Consider the following 24,535-nt stretch of genomic DNA (forward strand, 5'->3'; position numbering starts at 1 on the left):
TATTTCACTGTGGCAAGTGGGGAAAAAAAAAAAAATCAAGTGTAAGCAAATATCCTATCAACCAAAGACACACTGGCACAATCACTGAGGTCTGACTTTCCCTTATGATCAGATGTTTACTAAGCCATGCGCTAATTAAAATACTGCAACTATGGGAAAGCTTGGTTGTGTATATCCGGAGCTCGCCTCTTCTTCTGCCATGGAAAATTGGCACCTCTCAGTCTGGGATGTCTTCTTCTTGTGGCAATATATCATCTATCCAGTTCATTTCCTTTTCTTTCCCTTCTTGATGGAGCCTGGCCAGGGGTAGCCTCGGAGTACCAGGCAGTCTGCAGCATTGTGGGCAATGTAGTAGACATTGAGCATTGCTGCCGGGCTAAGGATATCCACTTCTTGAATGGGGGCTTTGGCACCGCCCTTCCCTGATTTTTTACCTTTGCCTTTTTTGCCCTTGCCGCCACCCTTAGCAGGCTGAAAAAATCAAAACAGGATACATGTTAATTGTTATATTGGAGTTCAATTTCTGCCTTCACTTTTCTGCCCCAGCAGCCCTTGTTTTCACGCTCAGCAGCACCTGGCACCAACCTTGCTCCTCTCTGCTATCTCCAAATCTGTATCCTTGCTGTTCCCCTGCGCTCACTTCTGCAATTTATCTAATTTAAAACATGCTGCCCTTCCTCCCAAGTCCACCTGAAAAACGACTCCTTCGATATACGGTATTTACCCTAAAAAAAGGTGCAGTGTCAGTTTGGTGAAATGGGAGTCCAAAAATTCCTGCCATGGTGCAGCATTAGACTGAGGAAGCTACTGAGTATCAGCTCATTCTGCCAAGCTGCTGTTCAGTTTTGTTTGCTTTACTTAGTAGAGACAGGCAATCCCCGGGTTACAGATGCACAACTTAAGTATGCCTAGTACTTAAGAACGCGATTGTGGCTGCATTTGATTTCACTGAGCAGGGGCAAAGACTCCTACACTTCTCCTGCAGCAGATTCAGGAATGATGCATGGCCACATTAAGAACAGTGTGTGGTTGTGCGTGCTGTACCTTAGAGGGAATACTGGTAGGGACAGTTGGCCCTTTTGTCAGCTGGGAGCAGAGATAAGCAGCAAGAAGCTTAAAATCTACAAGTCCCGAGTTACATACAAATCCGACTTAAGAACAGCTTTAAAGATGTAACTCGAACCCAGGGACTGCCTGTATTACAGTTATATTGTAATCACAAATAAATATTGGACATTGTGGACTGTGACCCTATGACATCCTAATTTTCATTTTACAGGTTTAATGAAATTAAAAAAGAATAAATATCGAATATAATGGCAATTACTGCAAAGATAACAAGATTTGCATGTTATTCTTTAGGAATTTGTCATATCGCCATATCGGCAGTGTCCCTAAACTTTTTTTTTTTTTAAAGAAGTGCAGAGGATTAAGTAACATTCACTGGGTTTTACTAAACCACGGAAGAGCTTCTTACTAGAGAATAAAACAGGGACATTTTCCCCATCCCCGCGGGAACTCATTTTCCCATCCCGTCCCCACAAGTTCTTTTCCTGTCCCTGCTCTATTCCTGCAAGCTCTGTCCTCATCTGCACAAGGCCTCAAACACTTTAAAATCATAAGAGTTCGAGGCTTGAGCGGTTGAAGCAGAGCTTACAGGAATGGGGTAGGGGCAGGGACAAAACTCACAGGGACGGAGAAATTGAGTTTCTGTGAGGACGGGGACAAATTTGTCCCCATGTGTCATTCTCTACTTCTTACTATGGGCCAGTGAGGTAAATGCTCCGATGCTCATAGGAATAGAATGAGCATCAGAGCATATGACATGGCAACAGAATTAATCCCTGGCCCTGTGGATAACTGCAGGAAACCATCCCATGTCATTCTTTAATGTCTACATTAACTTCAGTCCTTCTACACCAGCGTTCTTCAATGCAAGTCTTGAGGGTCAGTGGTTGGGCCCATTCATACTCTGATTCTTATGTGAGTCAAGGATAGGATAATGAACCCATTGTGACATCACTGATGAGGTTGGCTTTTAGGCAATGGTAGACTGAGGCATTATGACATCACAATCTCAGCTCTGGAATGTTGCTACTCTTTGGGTTTCTGCCAGGTACCTAGGACCTGGTTTGGCCACTGCTTGAAACAGGATATTGAGCTTGATGGACCTTCTCTCTGTCCCAGTATGGCAACATTTATGGTCTTATGTTCCAACCATCCCATGTCATTCTGTAGTGTCTATCTCAACCTCAGTCCTTCTACACCAGCATTCTTCAATGCAAGGCTTGAGGGTCAGTGGCTGGACCCATTCGTACTCTGATTCTTCCCTCTCCTTAAAGAATGATACGGGGATGGTTTCCCATGGTTAATCACAGGGACAAATTCTGTCCCCGTGTCATTCTCTAGCATTTACCTCCCTGGCCTATGGTAAGGAGCTCTTCCGCAGTTTGATAAAAGGAGCCCATTGTTTGCTGAATATCTCCAAGATGACAAGAGATTAGTGAGGCATGAAGATCTTTTGCTTCTGCTACCAAATCATTAGCTTGTAAGGCAATGGCCCTTTGCTGTGGTCAGGCTAACTCAAAAATTGTCATAAAAAGTTCCCTTATTAATGGTAACAGAGAATTAGTTCTGAGCGTTAGGAGGCAAAAGATGTACAAATTTCTGGCTCAGTGTTCACAAAACTCCCAGGCCATGTAAATTATGGTGGTGTAGCGGGGTCAGAAAATACAGCTTCATTGCGAGGCCCTCAACTAGCAAAATAAAAAGGGTGTGGGGATGCAAGTGTAGCATTAACTAGCCATGATTTCATTACAACTGGAAATTGATCCTAAATGGAGATCCTTATTCTTCAGAGTAGGCCACTGTGATTTGGTACAGTGCATTCTCGCTATTCATGCGTTGATTATTCACAGTTTTGCATACCTGGGGGTAGGTGAATTATGACCGATGTGTGCACCACTGTATTCACGTATTTGTGGCCATGCACATTTAAAAATCAGCCTGCTTTGCTTTCACTTCCGTTTTTGTTTCTGAAAATGACCACCAAGCGTCCAGGGTGTTGCAATCAACAACCCCAAAAAGAAAGAAACATGCATGCAAAAACCTAATCCTGTTTTTCCTATAGGATCCATTATTCACTTTCCGCGGTTTTGAGGAACCGCATGTATGGTTGAAACCTAACATCTATTTTCCCATAGATGCATTGTTTCATTATTTGTGAAGATGTTTGGAAACCGTCTTGCCACAAATAGCGAGAGCACATTATAACTGCAGTAATGATGGATCTTCTCCCACATATGGCTGGAAGTTTTCATGCAATCAAAGTGTAAGAAATAAGCTGCTAGATATTCTACCATAAAGATGGCTTAATATACATTACAAAAGTACAGAATTGTAAAGCACATTGAACTCTTGCTTGGATGGAAAGTTAGAGTTAAATATACAGACAGTCCCCATTTTACGAACATCCAAGTAATGTCGGACTCGTACTTACGAACAGGGGGCCTGTTCTACCTTCGGTGTCCCAACGCATCCCTTTCCCTCCCTTCCAAGTCCCAATGTGCCCCTCTCTCCCTCCCTCCATTCTGTGCCCCAAGTATGTGCCTCCCTCCAGCGGGTGTTTACCTTTTTCTGGCCGACGTCAGAGAGAAGGCTTCCGGCTCAGACGCGGGACGCGTATAGGAGTTGGTGTCCGCTGTTTTGTGCAAAGAAACCACTGTGGCTGGAAAGAGGGAGATGGCCAGAAGGTAAACACCCTCTGGAGGGAGGCACTTTGGGCACAGAATGGAGGTAGGGAGAGAGAGGGGCACATTGGAACTCAGGAGGGAGGGAGAGGGGCGCGTTGGGACTCGGGAGGGAGGGAGCACTAACTTCAGACAAAAGATGGAAGGAAGGAAGGATGGGGCATGAACTTGCGACACAGAATGGAGGGAGGGAGGTGAGCATGCGCATGAGCTATAGGATGGAGGGAGTGAGGGAAAGAGATGCTGAGGTTGAAGAGGGAATAGAAAAGGAGAATTGGGTGTCTGAATGAGAGGGAAAGAGACGGTGCACATGGGGAGATGAAGAAAGAGGAGAATTTGGGGGCATAGGGAGGGAGAGAGAATTATTGGACATAGTGGTGGGAAAGGAGTGAGGTAGAGATGAATGGGTAATAGAGAGATGAGAGTGGACATGAACGAAACATTCAAGATATTGAAGGGAATTGAGTTAGTAGAGAAAGAGAGATTGTTCACCTTCTCCAAGATGAAGAGAACGAGAGGGCACTCACTAAACTTAGAAGGGGAAAGATTCCTTACAAATGTAAGGAAGTTCTTCTTCACCCAGAGAGTGGTAGAAATCTGGAATGCTCTTCCGGAGGCTGTTATAGGGGAAAGCACCCTCCAGGGATTCAAGAAAGAGTTAGATAAGTTCCTGTTGAACCAGAACGTATGCAGATAAGGCTAGACTCAAATAGGGCACTGGTCTTTGACCTAAGGGCCGCCACGTGAGCAGACTGCTGGGCACGATGGATTGCTGGTCAGACCCAGCAGCGGCAAATCTTATGTTCTTATGAATGAGTGATGGTGAGAGAACAGTGGAATAGATGGAAAGGGACACAAGAGAGGCCTCAAGGTTGTGGAGAAGGTGGGAGGAATACTAGGATTCGAGTTACATACAAATTCAACTTAAGAATGGTTTAAAAAACAGAACCCGTTCTTAACTCGGGGACTGCCTGTAAATGATTAATAATGGGGTTGATATTCAAAAGGGTTTAACTGGGTTGAAGTTCCCGCCTAGTTACACCACAGGGAGTGAGCCTGCACTTGATATTGAGTGACCATGAATTGGTTAGTAGCGCTGAATGGTAGTGCCATCTGGCCAAATCCTAACTGGATAGGTTAAGGGCACGCTGCGGGTATAGTCACGGCAGAGTGGCAACAGCCAGTTAGCGGGGCTTTTCAGTCTGCTAACCAGCTAAGTAACCACATGAAAATAGGATAGCAAAAATCAGCTGCCCTAATATATAGTCAGCGGAACGCTGTGTGGGTGGGTGGGGCCCAGGAGTTCCGCCCTAGCTCCAGCGGAATCCTGCGGCATGGCCTGTCACCAGCTCCCAACTCCACCCCTTATGTCCTCCCGGGTGTTGTGCTTTAAATCTTCAGGGCAGCTGCTGCACAGGGTCAACAAGCAGAAGTAGAATGAAGGGTTCCAGGACTGCCCTGAAGATATAAAGTACAACTTCGGGAAACAAGTGGGATGGCAGGCACTAACCGTCGACCGCCAATTTTCAGGGAGGCCACAGCCCTTGTGGACTTCCCTGTTCCGATGCCTATGTCAAACTTTATGGGGTGAATTAACGGGGCACCCAGATATTTATTACCAGGGGATGCACGTGCCCCAGCATTTAACGTCCAGGATTAGTTTAGTCCACTGCTGGAAGTGGCTTATCAGTTGCTTACCGCTGTGCCTGGAATACTGATCCCAATGAAAATAATAGTGCTGTTATTATATCATTCTAAGGATGATATTAAGGAAAATCTCCTTTTTTTCTTTCTTTTCTGGGCCTCAATGTCAACAGCTGTGCATTAGAAAGCTGTGCTCCAAAAAAATGTACTAAAAATAGTTTTACTCCTCATGCAGTAAACTAATGGCATGCAAATTACTGCTGCATTAATTGTGTGCTGTCAGACACTGTCTTATGTAGCTATTAGTTGCATAATGAGTAAATGTTTCCTGCAGGGAACAGCTCATGCACTGATCGGACTCACTGATTCCTGTCCCCTACTGCCACCCTTGAAAAATGTCACTTGGCCGAGTGGAACCCACATCCCCTGGACCCCTTGATGTGACCCTTTCTCCAAACTCTATAGAACCCCCTCCCCTTTGATCCCACAAAGGTCTTCGGTGGTCCATGACCTCAGGCCCCCTGACCCTTCTCCCTGAAGATTTCCCTGGTGGCCCCTTACACCTCCCTCCCCCTCCACCCCAAAAATTAGGAAGTAAGATGACAACTGCAGAGGAACACTTCACCATACCTGGCCGTTTCAGTAGTGTTAAAGTACACTGCCGCGCTATTATTTATTTGCTCATTAAATTTTTATTAAAGTTTATATAAAGCATTACAAAATATAACTGGTACATAGTGACCATGTTTATTTATGTACATACACCCTCCCTTATTTTTACAAAACCGTAGCATGGTTTTTAGTGCTAGTCGCAGCAGTAATAGCTCAGATGCTCATAGGACTTCTATAGGTGTCAGAGCCAAGACTGCCATGGCCGAAGCTAAAACCATGCTTTGGTTTTGTAAAGGGGGGGTTAATTTGTTTTCTATCCAGTTCTCCCTAACGAGCTCAGGATGAGTCATGATCAGAGTGCCATACAATACTCCCCTGAATTTTGCAGGGGTTCCGTTTCAGGAACCCCCGCAAATTTCAAAAAACCGTGAGAGGAGAGGGCAGCTGGAGCACCGGCGGGAGAAAATCACTCGCAGTCTGCTCCGACCGCCTCTTCCTGTAGTAAAGTCAGGCTACACCAACCAGGAGCTGCTTTGACACGCTGCTCCTGATTGGTGTAGCCCAACTTTACTACAGGAAGAGGCGGTCAGAGCAGACCTTGAATGAGCGAGTCCGCGAACCGCAAATGCATGGAGGAACACTGTATTCCACTTTTCATATGATGCTCTACATAATCATAAATGGTCACTGGCAACACCTTCCATTTTCCTGCTGAGTATAGATTCTGATGTGACTGCATCAGGAAATGCAGCAGTCATACCACCTACAAAGACCTAAAGACTGCCCCTACCAGAACCATACCAGTGGATGATGGAGGAGGAAGAGGGAGAAGAATGACAGTGCTGGATATCAGTAAGGCCACCAGTAGAAGGATAATAAAAGATAAGGGCAGCAGAACCAGATCTTGCATGGGGCCACTGGTGGCAGGAGACAATGCTGCCTTTCTAAGGGAAGCTGTTTCTATTGTATCCTGGTACTAGTTAAGTGAGAAAAACCTGCACTGGCTGGGGATGAGGATGATAGGATATGGTAACAAAATTCATCACTGTTCCCGTCCCCACAGATAACCGCGGGAAACGATCCCATGTCATTCTTTAGTGTCTATCTCAACCTCAATCCTTCTACACCAGCATTCTTCAATGCAAGGCTTGAGGGTCAGTGGCTGGGCCCATTCATACTCTGACATATGTGAGCCAAGTATAGGATAATGAAGCCATTGTGACATCACTGATGAGGTTTGCTGCATTGGTGGAATGAGGCATTATAATATCACAAACTCTGAGCTCTGGAATGTTGCTACTCTTTGGGTTTCTGCCAGGTACTTGGGACCTGGGTTGGCCACTGATGGTAACAGGATGCTGGGCTTGATGGACTTTCGGTCCTGTCCTAGTACTACAGGAAACCATCCCATCATTCTTTCATGTCTATCTCAACCTCAGTCCTTCTACACCAGTGTTCTTCAATACAGGGCTTGAGGGTCAGTGGCTGGGCCCATTCGTACTCTGATCCTTCCCTCTCTCCTTAAAGAATAACATGGGGATGGTTTCCCATGGTTATCCATGGGGATGGGAATGGTGATGAATTTTGTCACCGTGTCATTACTGCTTCCCTGTCTTCTATAGTTGATTTATCAGAACGAGTCAACCATCTGCAGTGGGAGAAGGAGCAGCATGCGAGACACAGTCCCAAGTTTGTTGTAGTGAAAGCCTGGGTGTCAACTTTTCAAAATGATTTTGGGGTGCTGAACACCACAAACTACCCTTCACTGGAGAGAGTAAATGAGCCTGCCCAATATTGGAGGCACAAGTGCCCCCAAAGAGTGGTCGCCCATAGGTAAAAGCAAGAGGAAAAGAGAGGTGAGGGTAAAAAGGTGATTGGGATGATAGAGAAAGGGAAAGGGGCTGAATGAGAAAGAAAATTTAAGATGGGGTATATGTAATAGGTGAATGGGGGTGAAAAGAGGGGTAGATAAAGGGGGAAGAAGTGAATGAGGAAAAAGTGAGCAATGGAGATAGGGTGAAGAGTGAGCAAAGGAGGAAGAGCAAGGGGTGAGTGAGGAAACAGAAGCAGAAGAAAGGGGTGGTTCATGTTTCATTACCACACTAGGCTGTCTCTCCATCCTACAGAGAGCTCTGGTTGCACATTACCATAACATACATTACCATGTTAAGTTCTTCTGTTGGTACTGCTGTTATTTAAAAGATGATTCATGATGCCAGGCCCCTGCCATGAAGAAAGACAACAAATGACAATGTTTGCATTGTTGAAAATCCTAGAAACACAGACTGTGAGGGTAGATAAGAACCATAAGGCTCGTGTACTCTACCTTTGTATAGACCTATAGATCCCCATTTTTCTGTGGCTTTTCTTTTGCCTTTTGGCCACAAGAGACTCTCTGTGACTATCCTAGACTTTATTGGATTTCATGACTATTTTTTATCTCCAGAACCTTCACCGGGAGGCCATTCCATGCACCTACCACTCTTTCTGTGAAGAAATATTTTAGGACAAGAGGTTACGATAGAGCTTCCTTTCCCTAGAAATAACAACTAAGAATTCTTCAATGTCTCCATCATACCTTCTCTCTTCGTTAGAGCTTCATATTTAGGTCCTTAAGCCTATTTGAATAAGAGTTTGGGTGCAGGCCCTACACCCTTTGAGGGAACAATCTTCAAGATTAGACACAATATTCCAGATGAAGTCTCACCAATGACTCGTGCAAATTAATAATAATATAAAAAACTATTCCCTAAAAGATTTTGGGCAGTATAAAAATATACACTCTTTGAACAAGAGAACTTTCAGCTACTCACAATTTGAAAGGGTGAAGAGACAAGGAAAAAGACAGGGATGGATTTAGGAGGAGGGAGTAGGATTTGGGAGCCCCCACTCTCCATTCTGAGAGGAGCTCCCTCCCCACCAGCCTTTGTTCACCATAATCTTAAATCCACCACAATTCACTGTTACTGTATTGTTTCTCTAGTATATAACACAAGAATAGCCATACTGGGTCGGACCGATGGTCCCTCTAGCTTAGATGCTCCCATTAGTGGCCAATTCAGGTCACAAGTATCTGGCAGAATCCCAAAGAGTAGTAAGATTCCATGATACCAATCACAGGGAAAAATTAGTGGCGTTCCTTATTTCTCTCTTAATAGCAGACTATGGGCTTGTCCAACTTTTTTTTAAAAACAGATTATGCTAACTGCATATCCCCCAGCAATGAGTTTTAGAGCCAAACTATAAATATTTCCTCCTATTCATTTTAAAAGCGTTACCATTTAACTTCATGGAGTGTCCCCTAGTCTTTGTACTTTATTAAAGAATAAACATTTTATTCACGTTTACCCATTCCACTGCACTTAGAATTTTCTAGACCTCTATCATATCCCCCTTCAACTGTCTCTTTTCCAAGCTGAAAAGCCCTAACCTCCTACATAGTAAATGACAGCAAATAAAGACCTGAACTGTCCCATCCAGTCCATCCAACAGTCGCACTCATTATTAATTCATAATTAAGCTGTCATTCATGCGACATTAGGTTCCAACAACTGGAGTTGCCTTCAGAACTCATTCTAGCCTATCCAAACCATCTTGTAATTTATGGGAAACAAACCGTAAAAGTCGGCCAGGAACATGTTCCAAGTTACTGGAGTTTCAGCCCATCCTAAATTGAATTGCCCTACACAGGACATAGACCATGCAAGCCTGCCTAGTACTGGCTTAAGGGCTAGATTCACTAAGCCCACCGATCAACTTCCGACCACTTAGCAACCCCTTTGCAACCCGATTTCCCTCCAACCTGATTCACTAACCTCTGTCCCGATCATCCTCCGATCCGCACATGCAAATGAGGGGAACGGCATTCAAATGTAGCAGGCAGCGATTCACTAAAAAAAAAAAAAAAAGAGGGACACCGACTGGGCTGACCAATCCAAAAATAAGCGACTGCTGAGGATCAGTTGCTTAGGTCCTTTTTGACTGCCCTGCCTTCTGTCACCCTGCTCTCTGCCCTGCTTCTCTGCTCTCAGCCCCGATCTGCTCTCTGCCCCATCTCCTGCTCTCACCCTGAATCTCTCCTGCCGCCCCAACTCTCCTGCCCTCCCCCGCAATACAAGCAGGGCCAGCTCATGCGTAGACCCCTTTGCAACCAGATTTCCCTCCTGCACTATTCACTAACCTCTCCTGCAATCCACTTTGAATCCGTGCATGCAAATGAGGAGAAACGCATGCAAAGTAGAGAGTTGCGCGGGAACAGAAATCCCACCCATTCCCGCCCGTCCCCGCCAGGATCCTCTCCGTCCCCACCCAGCCCCACCAGGATCCTCTCCGTCCCCACCCATCCCTGCAAGGAATTACCTCCATCCCCGCCCGTCCCCATAAAAAGCAGCAATTACTTCTGACAGGATCATCAATTCCAGTTTCTTTTGTGTTTGCACTGCTGTTTTCCTTGTGGAATCTCTTTGGTGGAACCCTTTTTTTGTTTTCTGTTCAGGTAATTAATTTATAAACCCCCTCTTTTACTAAGCCTTCACTCCCCGTGGGAGTCCCATTGGCTAGAGGGGGGTCCATGTGGGAGTCCCGTGGGTTGGGGGGATTCCCCCGATCCCCATTCCCGTGCAGACCTCTAATGCAAAGTAGACAGGGATGCGATTCACCAAAGAAATTTCGGGCTGGCCAAGAAGTGACTGCTGGGGACCAGTCGAAAACGTCTTTCCGACTCTCTCTTCCCTGCTCTCTGCATGTCATAGAAACATAGAAAATGACGGCAGAAAAGGGCCATAGCCCATCAAGTCTGCCCACTCTAATGACCCACCCCCCTAACTCTACCCTCTTAGAGATCCCACATGGGTATCCCATTTGCTCTTAAAATCCAGCACGCTGCTGGCCTCGATCACCTGCACTGGAAGCTCATTCCAACGATCAACCACTCTTTCAGTGAAGAAATACTTCCTGGTGTCGCCATGAAATTTCCCGCCCTTGATTTTCAGCAGATGCCCTCTTGTGGCCAAGGGTCCTTTAAGAAAGAAAATATCATCTTCCACCTCGATACGACCGGTGATATATTTAAACGTCTCAATCATGTCTCCCCTCTCCCTACGTTCTTCGAGAGAGTATAGCCGCAATTTATTCAGTCTCTCCTCATACGAGAGATCCTTGAGCCCCGAGACCATCCTGGTGGCCATTCGTTGAATTGACTGACCCGAATCTCTCCTGTCTGCCGCCCCGATGCTCTTTCCCAATGTCTCCTGCCTGCTCTGCCTCAAATCGCCTGCTTGCTTGTCCCCATCTCTCCTGGCTGCTCTGTGCTGCCCTGCTCTGCTCCGATGTATCCTGTCTGCCGCTCTGAATCTCTCCTGCCCTTCTCCGCACTGCGAGCCCATGGTTTTAACCTACAGGTTTAAAGCGAGTTAAAACCACAGGCTCGCTGGGCTACAAAAATTGAAAAAAAGTTGCATCTCAGAGGTGTCTTGATGCATGCGCAGACCATCTACAGAGGGACTGCGTAGGTGAGGTGGTTTACTCATCTTATAATTCCAAACAGAGAGGTGTGGCTATACTTTTCAAGTTCAAGTTTATTAGTATTTTGGTATACCGACCATCACATGTATCTGGTCGGTTTACAATATTAAGATAAAAAATAGAAAATAAAAACATTTTTTAATAAAAGTTGAATCTAAATATAACAAAAAATAAAATCTTTATGAAAGTAGGGAAGCTGCGACAGAAGGAAGCTTTGGGCAAGCAGCATGGCTTGCAAAATCACAGTTCCCGTTGCCTTTCTTACCCACGTTGCTTGCTTGTCTTACTTTCCGTTGATGGGGGGGGGAGCCACGTTGTTGATCGGGGGGCCCGCGTTGCCGATCGGGGGAAGCCCGCGTTGCCGATCGATGCTGGAGGGGCCCACCGCCGTTTGGAAAAAACAATGTTGATGCCCTCCTTCATCGGGCCCCCCTGACCATTTCGGGCCCTAGGCACGTGCCTACTTGGCCTATTGGTTAATTCTGCCCTGCATGCAATGGAGGCAGTCAGGTTCTCCAGGGCCATGGAAATCCAAGACCCAAAAGTCAGCAGGAAATGTCACGGCCAGTGTTTTGGGATCAGAATGGTGTTGTAATGACTGACTATCTTCCAAGGGGTCAAACTGTTAATGCCCATTAAAGGAGGCATTGAAAGAAAAAAAAAAGAGGGAAGCTGCAGAAAGGAGTTCACTTTTTGCATAACAAAGCACTCGCTCACAAGGCTGGCAAAACAATGGGTGAGTTGATGAAATTGGGGGGGTTCAGTGCATAGATCATGTACCCTGCTCACCAGATCTGTTTTCAAACCTTAAAAAGAGTTTGAAAGGGCGACAATTTTGGAGGATGTCTGCAAGTGCGGAGCAGTATTTCAGTGCCCTGACATCAGAGTATTTTTGGAAGGCTTACAGAAACTGTAGACACGAAGTGCCAAGTGTGTTGAACTTAGGGGTGAATATGTGGAATAATTTGCAAGTTTCACGGCTCCGCGTCATTCCTGTCTTGGTTGGGCTGAGAACTTTTCAGCACCATTCGTATTTATTTCTATAACACTATTATGTATAATAATTTTTATTGAAAGAATCAAATAATCAGTACAATAGGATAATACAAAAATACATTCAATACAATAAGAATTACAATAATATTTCATACAAATTTAAATCATTCTTTCAAATTTAATTTCCACATAAATTAATTCAATCTTATCTACACCCCCCTTAATTCCATCCCCTACCCACTATCTTCCCCTAAATGAAATCCCTCACCCTGGATGAAAGTTGACAAAAATAAAGAATTAAAATAAATAACTGGAATGTAATTAGTAAACCTAATTTTCATAATAAATCATTGATAACCAAACTTCGTATTTTGGGTGAAAGATTCTGAATATAAGGATCCCAAACGTCCATAAAAAGACGAGTTTTTTTAGGCGAACCTCGAACCTCCCAACTCTCAAATAAAAATAAGCGATGTAATTGATTCCTCCAATGCCAAAAACTTGGAGATTCTTTCTGCAACCAAAATTGCATAATACATTTAGGCCCAATCATACAGGCTTTCTGAAATAAGACATTTTAGTTGGCCAAAAACCCCACAAGCTGATGCTTTACCAAAAATTATTCCCCTAGGACAACCCACTATCGAATTACCCCATAAAGAACCCAAAAATAATAGGATGGCAGACCAAAATAAGTTGATCAAGGGACACAACCAAGCATGAGATAATGTGCCAGGATCTTTATTACATTTAATACAAATTGGGGTATCTATTAACTTTGCATGAAAAGCTTGAATTTGGGAAAAATAAGCCCTATGCAAAATTCTATAAGTACATTCTCTCCAAACATACTCTTTTATAATCTGTATATTCATTCATTTAAATGCCAGTGCTGGTATTTAAATTGCCACTGTTGCCTCTGCTGCTGAATATTGATTCTATAGAGAAGCATTTCACACCTGACGAAAAGAAAAAGGTGAGACAGTGTCTGAAAAGTTGGACGTTAAAGGACAGGATGCGGATACAATAACAGGGAGAGGGGGGGGGGCTGAGTGGCCAGGATTTGCAGCAAGGCAGGTCTAGCTCCTCTGTCTAGATAGGTTGGGCCAGCTTTTTAAAATGTATACGTGCACAAGATTTTTTTATTATACAGTACTCCCCCCGATATTCACAGGGGTTCCATTCCAGGAACCTCCCCGCGAATCTTGAAAACCCACGAATACGGTTTTTCATGGGGGAAACTGGAGAGGGCAGCGGGAGAGGCAGGAGAGAGCAGCCGGAGCGCCGGCAAGTGCAGAAAATCACTCACTGTATGCTCCGACCGCCTCTTCCTGCACTAAGTCGGGCCTTGCCATTCAGGAGCTGCCTGTGAAAGCAGCTCCTGATTGGATAAAGCCCAACTTAGTGCAGGAAGAGGCAGTCGGAGCATACAGCGAGTGATTTCCTGCACTCGCCAGCGCTCCGGCTGCTCTCTCTTGCTGCCCTCTCCTTGTCGGCAGTTCAGAAAATACCGTGAATGATCGGGACTGCGAACCGCCGACCGTGGGAACACTGTATTAGCAACATATGGGCTTAAAGTTCCTTAAACATAAGACACTTCCTTCCATTGAACAGAACAATATTTGGTTTCTGTGGATGAACAGAAAAAGTTTTAGAGAAAATGCTACACGCATTTCAGACATCCAACATCCTAGTGTGTGGTGCAGTGGCTGAAGCTACAGCCTCAGCACCCTGGGGTTGTGGGTTCAAACCCACACTGCTCCTTGTGACCTTGGGCAAGCCACTTAATCCCTCCATTACCCCAGGTACATTAGATAGATTGTGAGCCCACCAGGACAGACAGGGAAAAATTGCTTGAGTACCTGAGTAAATTCATGTACACTTCTCCCTCCATATTCGCTGTGAAAGGGGAATTAATAGACCCGCGAATACAGAAAAACTGCAAATAATTTTTTCATATGTTATTTGCTGTTTTCTATTAAAAACCATCGTGAATATGGTGAAACCGTAAATAACATGGTGGGAGACCTGGCCTGTTCCTGAAGGAGAGGCGAAACACGGTGAAGAAAGTGCTGGGAATCAGCGATTTTCTCTATGCAAGCTGACGTCATTTGGGGGGAGGAGCCAGCAAGCTAAAAACTGCGAATAATCGAAACCACAATTACTGAAACTGAAAATATGGAGGGAGAAGTGGTATAGAATGGTATAGAAAATTGAATGATGAATAAATACACTAGTAAGGCTTATTTGCCTGCATATTCACATCTCTTGCAGACTGAAATGTGCAAGATCTAAGGTTTCCTTTAGTTATATGTGGGGATTCTGATATGGGGTTTTAGCTAATAAATATTGATGAAACATCCCAGACTTAAAAAAAAACCCCGAATAGCAGCATAAAATCATTATTTCCCTTAGTTCTGGCAGCCCCCGGGTTAAGAATGAGTTGCATTTTTAAAGCTGTTCTTAAAGTTGGATTTGTATGTAACTCAGAATTTGTAGATGTTAAGATTCTTGCTGCTTACCTCTGCTCCCAGCAGACAAAAGGGCCACCTGTCCCTACCAGGATTCCCTCTAAGGTACAACATGCATAGGGTTACCATATGGCTCCAGAAAAAGGAGGACAGATTGAGACATCCGGGTTTTACTTCTACTGAAAGCAATGGAAGTAAGGCGGACGGATTGAGACATCCGGGTTTTACTTCTACTGAAAGCAATGGAAGTAAGGCGGACGGATTGAGACATCCGGGTTTTACTTCTACTGAAAGCAATGGAAGTAAGGCGGACGGATTGAGACATCCGGGTTTTACTTCTACTGAAAGCAATGGAAGTAAGGAGGATGGATTGAGACATCCGGGTTTTACTTCTACTGAAAGCAATGGAAGTAAGGCGGACGGATTGAGACATCCGGGGAAGTAAAACCCAGATGTCTCAATCCGCCCTCCTTTTTCTGGAGCCATATGGTAACCCTATGCAAAACCACACACTGTTCTTAATGTGGCCATGCATCATTCCCGAATCTGCTACAGGAGAAGTGGAGGAGTCTAGGCCACTGGAAATACAGCTCAGTGAAATCAAATGAAGTCGCAACCGTGTTCTTAAGTACAAGTCTCAGCTGCACAGATTCCTTGCTACAGTACCTGCACAACAGAAACACTGATTTTCTATCATTTGTGACCCCCCCCACACACACACAAATTTCTAATCATCAACCAAATAAACTAAATTTACACTTAAAATCAGAAATCCTGGCTATAGACATTGGAATAGCAATGTAAATACAAATCGACATCCCAGCACTCTTAGCTATACTTCTTGGCCTTGAGCGCAAAAGCGGCCTAGTGGTCAGAGCCAGTAGCTTAGCGAGGGTGAGTGGTGCCCCTCCCCTGCCCTCATCTCTGCCCCCCCCGCTCCTTCCCGACCCCCTCTGCCATGTGCCCCCCTTCCCTTCCTCCATGCCTTTTTCATTTTCCAGGTGGGAGGGACCTCACAAATTTGCTGTCCGCGTTGTGTCGGCTACCTCTTTGCCGTCACTTCCTAGGCGCGGGGTCCAAAAGTGACGTCAGAGAGAGGCGACGCAGCAAGTTCGAAAGGCTGCTCGTGCAGAGAAAATGAAAGAGGTACGAGGGAAGCATGGCACGAGGGGGGTTTCGGAAAGAAGCAAGGGGGCATCCTTATTAAGACCACGCCTGGGGCAGACCACCCTCCCCCATTATCAAAAAAGGTATCACTACCAGAACCAAGGAAGTTATCCTCCCGCTGTATAGGGCGATGGTGCGACCGCATCTGGAGTACTGCGTTCAGTACTGGTCGCCGTACCTTAAGAAGGATATGGCGATTCTTGAGAAGGTCCAGAGGAGAGCGACAAAAATGATAAAGGGCATGGAAAACCTCTCATATGCTGAGAGGCTGGAGAAGCTGGGACTCTTTTCCCTGGAAAAGCGGAGACTTAGAGGGGATATGATAGAAACTCATAAGATCATGAAGGGTATAGAGAAGGTAGAGAGGGACAGATTCTTCAGCCTAGCAGGGGCAGCAAAAACTAGCAAAAACTAGAGGGCACTCAAAAAAATTGAAGGGAGATAGGTTCAGAACAAATGCTAGGAAGTTCTTCTTCACGCAGAGGGTGGTGAACACCTGGAATATGCTTCCAGAGGAGGTGGTAGAGCAGAGTACGACTTTGGGGTTCAAAAGGGGATTGGACGAGTTCATGAAGGAAAAGGGGATCCAGGGGTACAATTAGAGGGTTACTATACAGTACAGAAGGCTGTAAAGTAATAAAATAGTAGAGTAATAGATCACTACAGGTCATTGACCTGGGGGGCCACCGCGGGAGCTGATTCCACTACAAAAACCTATGGTCTGACTCAGCAGAGGCAATGCTTATGTGCTTATACAGCTACAGCCTCACCGCCCTGAGGTTGTGAGTTCAAGCCCCACGCTGCTCCTCGTGACCCCGGGCAAGTCACTTAATCCTCCATCAACCCAGGCACATTCGATAGATTGTGAGCCCACTGGGACAGACAGGGAAAAATGTTTGAGTACCTGAATGTTAAACCGCTTAGACAACCTCCATTGATAGGCGGTGTAGAAATAAATTAAATTCAGCAGCTTCTTTAGCTCTTGGTCACCCTGCTTTGGTCCTACGGCACATCCCTTCCCTAAGGCACTGTGGCAGCAACAGCGCTTTCTACAGCCCAGCATTTTTACCATCTCACATGATTTGCCGATATCCAAAGCATATTCTGTTTTCCTTAGAATAATCTAATCTAATCTTCTATTTGTGCGTCGCTCATACCTATACAGGCTCAAGGCGACTGTAAAGCACTTACCGTAACAGGTGTTATCCAGGGACAGCAGGCAGATATTCTTGACTGATTGGTGACGGCACCGACGGAGCCCCGGTACGGACAATTTTAGAGTGATTGCACTCTAAGAACTTGGAAAGTTCTGGTAGGCCGCACCGCGCACGCGCGAGTGCCTTCCCGCCCGACAGAGGCGCGCGGTCCCCAGTTAGGATAAGCCAGCTAAGAAGCCAACCCGGGGAGGAGGGTGGGACGCAAGAATATCTGCCTGCTGTCCCTGGATAACACCTGTTACGGTAAGTAACTGTGCTTTATCACAGGACAAGCAGGCAGCATATTCTTGACTGATGGGTGACCTCCAAGCTAACAAAAAGAGGGATGGAGGGAAGGTTGGCCATTAGGAAAACAAATTTTGCAAAACAGATTGGCCGAAGTGTCCATCCCGTCTGGAGAAAGCATCCAGACAATAGTGAGATGTAAAAGTATGAACTGAGGACCAAGTAGCAGCCTTGCAGATTTCCTCAATAGGAGTGGAACGGAGGAAAGCTACAGATGCTGCCATAGCTCGAACTCTATGAGCCATGACAGAACCTTCCAGTGTCAGTCCGGCCTGAGCATAACAAAATGGAATGCACGCTGCAAGCCAATTTGACAGCGTACGTTTAGAAACAGGACGTCCCAATTTATTCGGATCAAAGGACAGAAAGAGTTGGGGTGATGATCTATGGGGCTTAGTACGGTCTAAATAGTAAGCCAGAGCCCGCTTACAGTCCAAAGTATGCAGAGCTTGTTCTCCAGAATGAGAGTGAGGTTTCGGAAAGAAGACAGGCAGAATAATGGATTGGTTGAGATGGAATTCAGAGACAACCTTAGGGAGAAACTTTGGATGCGTACGCAGAACCACCTTGTCATGATGAAAGACTGTAAAAGGTGGATCTGCAACTAGTGCATGTAGCTCACTGACCCTCCTGGCAGAGGTAAGAGCAATAAGGAAAAGTACCTTCCAAGTGAGAAACTTGAAAGGAGTGGTATCCAAAGGTTCAAATGGAGGCTTCATTAAGGCGGAAAGAACCACATTGAGATCCCAGATTACAGGAGGGGCTTTGAGAAGCGGTTTCACATTGAAAAGACCCCACATGAATCTGGACACCAAGGGATGCGCCGAGAGAAGTTTTCCATGAACTGGCTCATGAAAAGAAGCAATAGCGCTGAGGTGGACTCTGATGGAAGTAGACTTGAGGCCAGAGTCAGACAAAGAAAGAAGATAATCCAACAAGGTCTCCACTGCAAGGGAAGTGGGATCATGATGATGAAGAAGACACCAGGAAGAAAACCGTGTCCACTTCTGATGGTAACATTGCAGAGTGGCCGGTTTCCTGGAGGCATCCAGAATGGAACGAACAGGCTGAGACAAAAAAGTATCATGAGAGGTCAGCCCGAGAGAAACCAAGCTGTCAGGTGCAGAGACTGAAGGTTGGGATGCAGAAGGGTCTCCTGATGTTGTGTAAGCAGAGAAGGAAACAGTGGAAGAAGAAGAGGCTCCCTGGAACTGAGTTGAAGTAGAAGGGAGAACCAATGTTGCCTGGGCCACCGTGGAGCAATCAGAATCATGGTGGCTCATTCCCTCTTGAGCTTGAACAAGGTTCTTAACATGAGAGGCAGAGGAGGGAAAGCGTACAGGAACAGATTGGACCAATCGAGGAGAAATGCATCCGCTGCCAGACGGTGAGGAGAGTAGAGTCTGGAGCAGAATAGGGGCAGCTGGTGATTGTGAGGAGCTGCAAAGAGGTCTATCTGAGGAGTGCCCCACTGAGCGAGGATGGACTGTAGAGTTAAAGGATCGAGTGTCCACTCGTGAGGCTGGAGAATTCTGCTGAGTTTGTCCGCTAAGGAATTCTGTTCTCCCTGAATGTAGATAGCTTTCAGGAATAGTTGGTGATCTGTGGCCCAAGTCCAAATTTTCTGGGCTTCCTGGCACAAGAGGCGAGAGCCTGTTCCACCCTGCTTGTTGATGTAGTACATTGCAACTTGATTGTCTGTGCACAGCAGGAGGACTTGAGGAAAGAGAAGATGTTGGAAGGCCTTGAGGGCATAAAACATTGCTCTGAGTTCCAGGAAATTGATGTGATGCTTCATTTCCTGGGCTGTCCAAAGTCCTTGAGTTTGGAACTCGTTTAAATGAGCTCCCCAGGCATAAGGGGAGGCGTCGGTGGTGATGATAAGTTGATGAGGAGGTAGATGGAACAGAAGACCTCTGGAGAGATTCGAGGATATCAACCACCATTGTAGAGACTGACGAAGAGATGATGTCACAGATATGTGTCGTGAGCAAGGATCCGTTGCTTGGGACCACTGGGTAGCTAGGGTCCACTGATGAGTGCGCAGGTGAAGACGTGCGAAGGGTGTGACATGCACTGTGGAGGCCATGTGACCCAAGAGTATCATCATTTGCTTGGCAGAGATGGAACTTTGTGGGAGTACCTGCTGACATAGAGATTGAAGAGTTTGAAGACGGTTGGACGGTAGGAACGCTCTCATGAGGACTGTGTCCAGCACCGCTCCAATGAATTGAAGTCTCTGAGTGGGGATGAGATGAGATTTGAGAAGATTGATCTCGAACCCCAGAAGTTGTAGAAACAGGATGGTTTGGTTGGTGGCCAGGAGCACTGTCGGAGATGAATTGGCCTTGATTAACCAATCGTCCAAGTAAGGAAAGACCTGAAGGTGGTGAGAGCGTAGAAAGGCAGCCACCACAATCAGACATTTGGTGAACACTCTCGGAGAGGAGGCAAGACCGAAGGGCAGCACCTTGTATTGGTAATGACAATGATTGATCATGAAGCGGAGGTACTGTCTGGAGGCCAGATTGACGGGTACATGAGTGTATGCCTCTTTGAGATCGAGGGAGCATAGCCAGTCGCCTTGATGGAGAATAGGATAAAGAGTTGCCAGAGAAAGCATCTTGAATTTCTCCTTGACCAAGCATTTGTTGAGATCGCGAAGATCTAGGATGGGTCTGAGATCCCCTGTTTTTTTGGGAACCAGAAAATAACGGGAGTAGAATCCCTGCCCCTTCTGATCTAGAGGAACTTCCTCTATGGCGTTCAGAAGGAGGAGGGATTGAACCTCCTGAAGAAGGAGAGAAAACTGAGAGGTGTTCAAAGCAGACTCTCTTGGCAGACTTTGTGCAGGAAGTGTCTGAAAGTTGAGAGAGTAGCCGTGGCGGATGATGTTGATGACCCACTGATCCGATGTGGTGTTCTCCCAACGGCTGATGTAACAAGAAAGACGTCCTCCTATGGGTCGAGGGAGATGGGTAGATGGTGGAATACTGGCTATGCTTTGGAGAACCACGTCAAAAGGGTTGGGTAGACTTTTGTGGTGGAGAAGGCTTCACCTGTTGCTGCTGGGCTGGCCTAGCAGGTTGTCGCTGTTGTTGGCGCTGACGTCTAGGCTGTTGAGTAGCCGGTGGCAAGGGACGAGCAGCATAGCGGCGCTGGTAGGCGGATTGTTGGCGAAAAGGCCAAGCAGGTGGAGTCTTTTTCTTAGTCTTCAGGAGAGTATCCCACCGAGTCTCATGGGCAGATAGCTTTTGTGTAGTGGAATCCATGGACTCTCCAAATAGCTCATCACCTAAACAGGGAGCATTTGCTAGGCGGTCCTGATGATTTACATCGAGTTCCGAGACTCTGAGCCATGCCAACCGACGCATGGCAACAGACATAGCCGTGGCTCTAGACGTCAATTCAAAAGTGTCATAAATTGACCTAACTAGGAATTTTCGTAACTGGAGAAGAGAGGAAGAACAGGCATGAAAAGCAGATTTTTTGCGGTCAGGGAGGTACTTTTCAAAAGCAGCTATGTTTTGTATGAGGTGCTTTAAATAAAAGGAAAAATGAAAAGCATAATTCCCTGACCTATTGGCTAACATGGCATTTTGATATAAACGTTTGCCAAATTTGTCCATGGCCTTTCCTTCTCTGCCAGGAGGGACTGAGGCATACACACTAGCTCCCGCTGATTTCTTAAGAGTGGATTCTACCAAAAGAGACTCATGCGGGAGCTGAGGTTTGTCAAAACCAGGAATGGGGATAACTTTGTACAAGGAGTCCAATTTACGATGAGCTCCTGGTACAGTCAGGGGAGTCTCCAGATTTTTATAAAAGGTCTCCCGTAAGATGTCATGGAGAGGAAGTTTGAGAAATTCCCTTGGAGGCTGGTCAAAGTCCAGAGCATCAAGGAATGCCTTAGATTTCTTAGACTCAGCCTCCAAGGGAATAGAAAGAGATTCACACATCTCTTTTAAGAAAGAGGTAAAGGATGTGGAATCCTGTTTAGAAGAGGGATCTGCAACAAGTTGATCCTCTTCATCAGAGGAACACTCACCCTCAGACAGAAAAGGCTCTTCGGAGTCACCCCACAAATCAGGGTCCCTAATATGAGAGCTACGGTCTCGAGACTCCGGAGTAGAGGGTTCCAGGTGTCGGGATTTGCACACCGACTTACCCGACCTCATAGATACGGTACCGGGAGATGTTACATGCTGCGTCGGTACCGAAGTCTGCACCGCCTGGTGTTGAACTCTCGGTTCCGGTGCTAAGATTGGCATCGAAGTCGATGAAGCAGTGTGTACCGGTACCGACAAAGTGGATGCCGATAAAAGAGGGCGCTCCACTGTCGGTATCGGTGGCTTAGACCGGACCGGGACTGGAAGGCTCGGTGTCAAAAGTGCGGGAAGGAGTTGTTATAACTGCTCCTTAAGTTGCACTTGCAGGACAGCAGCAATCCGCTCGTCCAGCGAAGGCACCGGTACCGCCTTTTTCTTCTGCGGTACCTGCGGTGCCGCTCTACGCCCCGAGGATGAGGAACCCGATGTCGAGGGGCTCACCTCAATAGGGGCGGAGCGCTTCCGTAGGCGCCTCGAGGTCGGCAGGACTGGACTCGCTGCTACTGAGAACGGAGGACGCTCCAACGGGGAAGGCTTCTTAGCTGGCTTACCTGCGGGATGCGACGCTGGTGCGGTATCGCGCAGTGTCGACGAAGTAGGTGCCGACTGAGATGGGGCCGATGTCGGTGCCGGTGCTGCGGAATCAGACATCTTGGCGCCAAATAACAACCGCTGTTGGATCTGGCGGTTTTTTAGAGTTCTCTTTTTTAAAGTCGCACAGCGGGTGCAGGTAAACGCTCGGTGGTCAGGACCAAGACACTGCAGACACCAGTTGTGCGGGTCTGTGAGTGAAATTGGTCGAGCGCACCGCTGGCACTTCTTAAACCCGGGTTGAGGGGGCATGAAGGTAAAAACGGCTTCTGCCAAATCGAAGGCCGAGGCCTCGATGGTGGCAACAGGCCCCGCCGGGGCGAAACCGAAAAAATGAAAAAGAAAACAAAATTAGTTTGTTTTTTTTTTAAACAAAGCAAAGAAAGCAAAAGAAGGAAATAATATTTCCGAACAAGTTTACGCGAGCAGGAAGGCGATAAGGAACAAAAGTTTTCAACAGCTGTTGAAATGTGCGTCTTCTTAGCTCCGCGGAAACTAAGAAACTGGGGACTGCGCGCCTCCGTCGGGTGGGAAAGCACTCGCGCGTGCGCGGTGCGGCCTGCTAGAACTTTCCAAGTTCTTAGAGTGCAATCACTCTAAAATTGTCCGTACCGGGGCTCCGTCGGTGCCGTCACCCATCAGTCAAGAATATGCTGCCTGCTTGTCCTGGGATAAAGAGAGGTAAGAGGGGAGAGAAAGAGGAGGGAGAGAGAGGAGCTGGATAGGTAAGAGGGAGAGGGAGGGGAGAGAAAAAGAGGGGAGAGAGGAGGAAGGGAGGAAGGGAAAGAGAATGAAGAGAGGGTAAAGGAGATTAAGTATCGAACAGATGGCTTTTCAGTTTTCTTTGGAAAATGATGTGGCAAGGTTCAGTTCTGGTCTTTTCTGTAAGGCCATTCCAAGTTTTGACTCCTAGGAAGGTAAGCATGGGGGGGTGGGACCTGCTTTTTGAACTTCAAAAGCGCTAAAGCTATTCCGTGGCACTTCCAGCCCTCGTATCCGGGGCCCTTTTGGGACATGTACGCATTCACATTCCCTCACTTACACGAGGGGTGGGGGTGCAGGGCTGACAGCAGCTCTGGGCGTACTTTGCACCTGCAGCGAGCGAGCGAGCTGTAAGCAGCCTTCTTACCTTGCCTTTTGCTGGCCGGCTCCCTGGGCTCTCCTTTTTTTTATGGGACCTCTTAGTCTGCCTCATTCAGCCTGCTTTCAAACTCCCTGAGTTCTCTGTGACTCATTGCGAAGCGTGCATCACTCTTCTGTTTACACCCATCGCCATGGCAACCACCGGTGTAGGGACTGAAGCAGCAGCTGCAGCCCCGGGACAACTCCCCAAAGCAACCAGACCCCGAATCAGGACCAGCAGGCCACACAGGAATCGCTCTCGGCCGCATCGTTCACAAGAAAGGATCTGAGATTACGAGCCGTGAGGGCACACGACAGAATTTAAGTATGTTTAAAACCAGTGTCTCTCAAACTGTGTGCCTCGAGAGATTCCAGAATTTACCCTTTTTGTTAACATTTTATTGAAAACGATTTAAATATAAATATGAACAAACAATACAGTAAGCTGCATACTTCAAAATACCTTTGAAATACAAAATACATTTTAAAAATGAACAAACAATATATGAAGTTGTGTATTTCATGTCATAAAGTCCTCTATAATGTGGTCATGTAAGGTTAACGGTGTCAGGTCAAAAGCGCGCCGGGACAAAAGCGCGCCCAGACAATTGAGCGCAGCGCGAAGGCGCGCTCCGCTCAAAATTAATGTTTTTAGGGCTCCGACGGGGGGGGGGGGGCGTGGGGGGGAACCCCCCACTTTACTTAATAGACATCGCACTGCGTTGTGGGGGCGTTGTGGGAGGTGTGGGGGGTTGTAACCCCCCACATTTTACTGAAAACTTAACTTTTTCCCTGTTTTTAGGGAAAAAGTTCAGTTTACAGTAAAATGTGAAGGGTTACAACCCCCCAAACCCCCATAACGCCGGCGCAATGTCTATTAAGCAAACTGGGGGGGTTCCCCAACAAAACCCTCCGTCGGAGCCCCTAAAAACTGTAATTTTGTGTGGCGCGCACCTCAGCACTGCGCTCAATTGTCGGCACGCACTTTTGTCTTTCGCGCCGTTGTCTATGAACCAAGGTTAACATTTACATCCTTACAAAACTTATCC

The 24,535-nt window shown here is 46.5% G+C and overlaps 1 protein-coding gene across 1 annotated transcript; it reads right to left on the reverse strand.

Annotated features, from left to right (window-relative positions):
* On the reverse strand, positions 1-24,167 carry SMKR1 (small lysine rich protein 1). The gene is made up of 2 exons (XM_033959261.1): positions 23,494-24,167; positions 1-471 (listed from the first exon to the last, which is right to left on the reverse strand). Exons 1-2 carry the CDS (start codon positions 23,557-23,559, stop codon positions 265-267), a joined length of 273 nt encoding a protein of 90 aa, XP_033815152.1. The 5' UTR covers positions 23,560-24,167; the 3' UTR covers positions 1-264.
* Positions 24,168-24,535: the final 368 nt, after the last annotated feature.

Source organism: Geotrypetes seraphini, chromosome 9, assembly GCF_902459505.1.
Source record: "Geotrypetes seraphini chromosome 9, aGeoSer1.1, whole genome shotgun sequence".
NCBI lineage: Eukaryota > Metazoa > Chordata > Amphibia > Gymnophiona > Dermophiidae > Geotrypetes > Geotrypetes seraphini.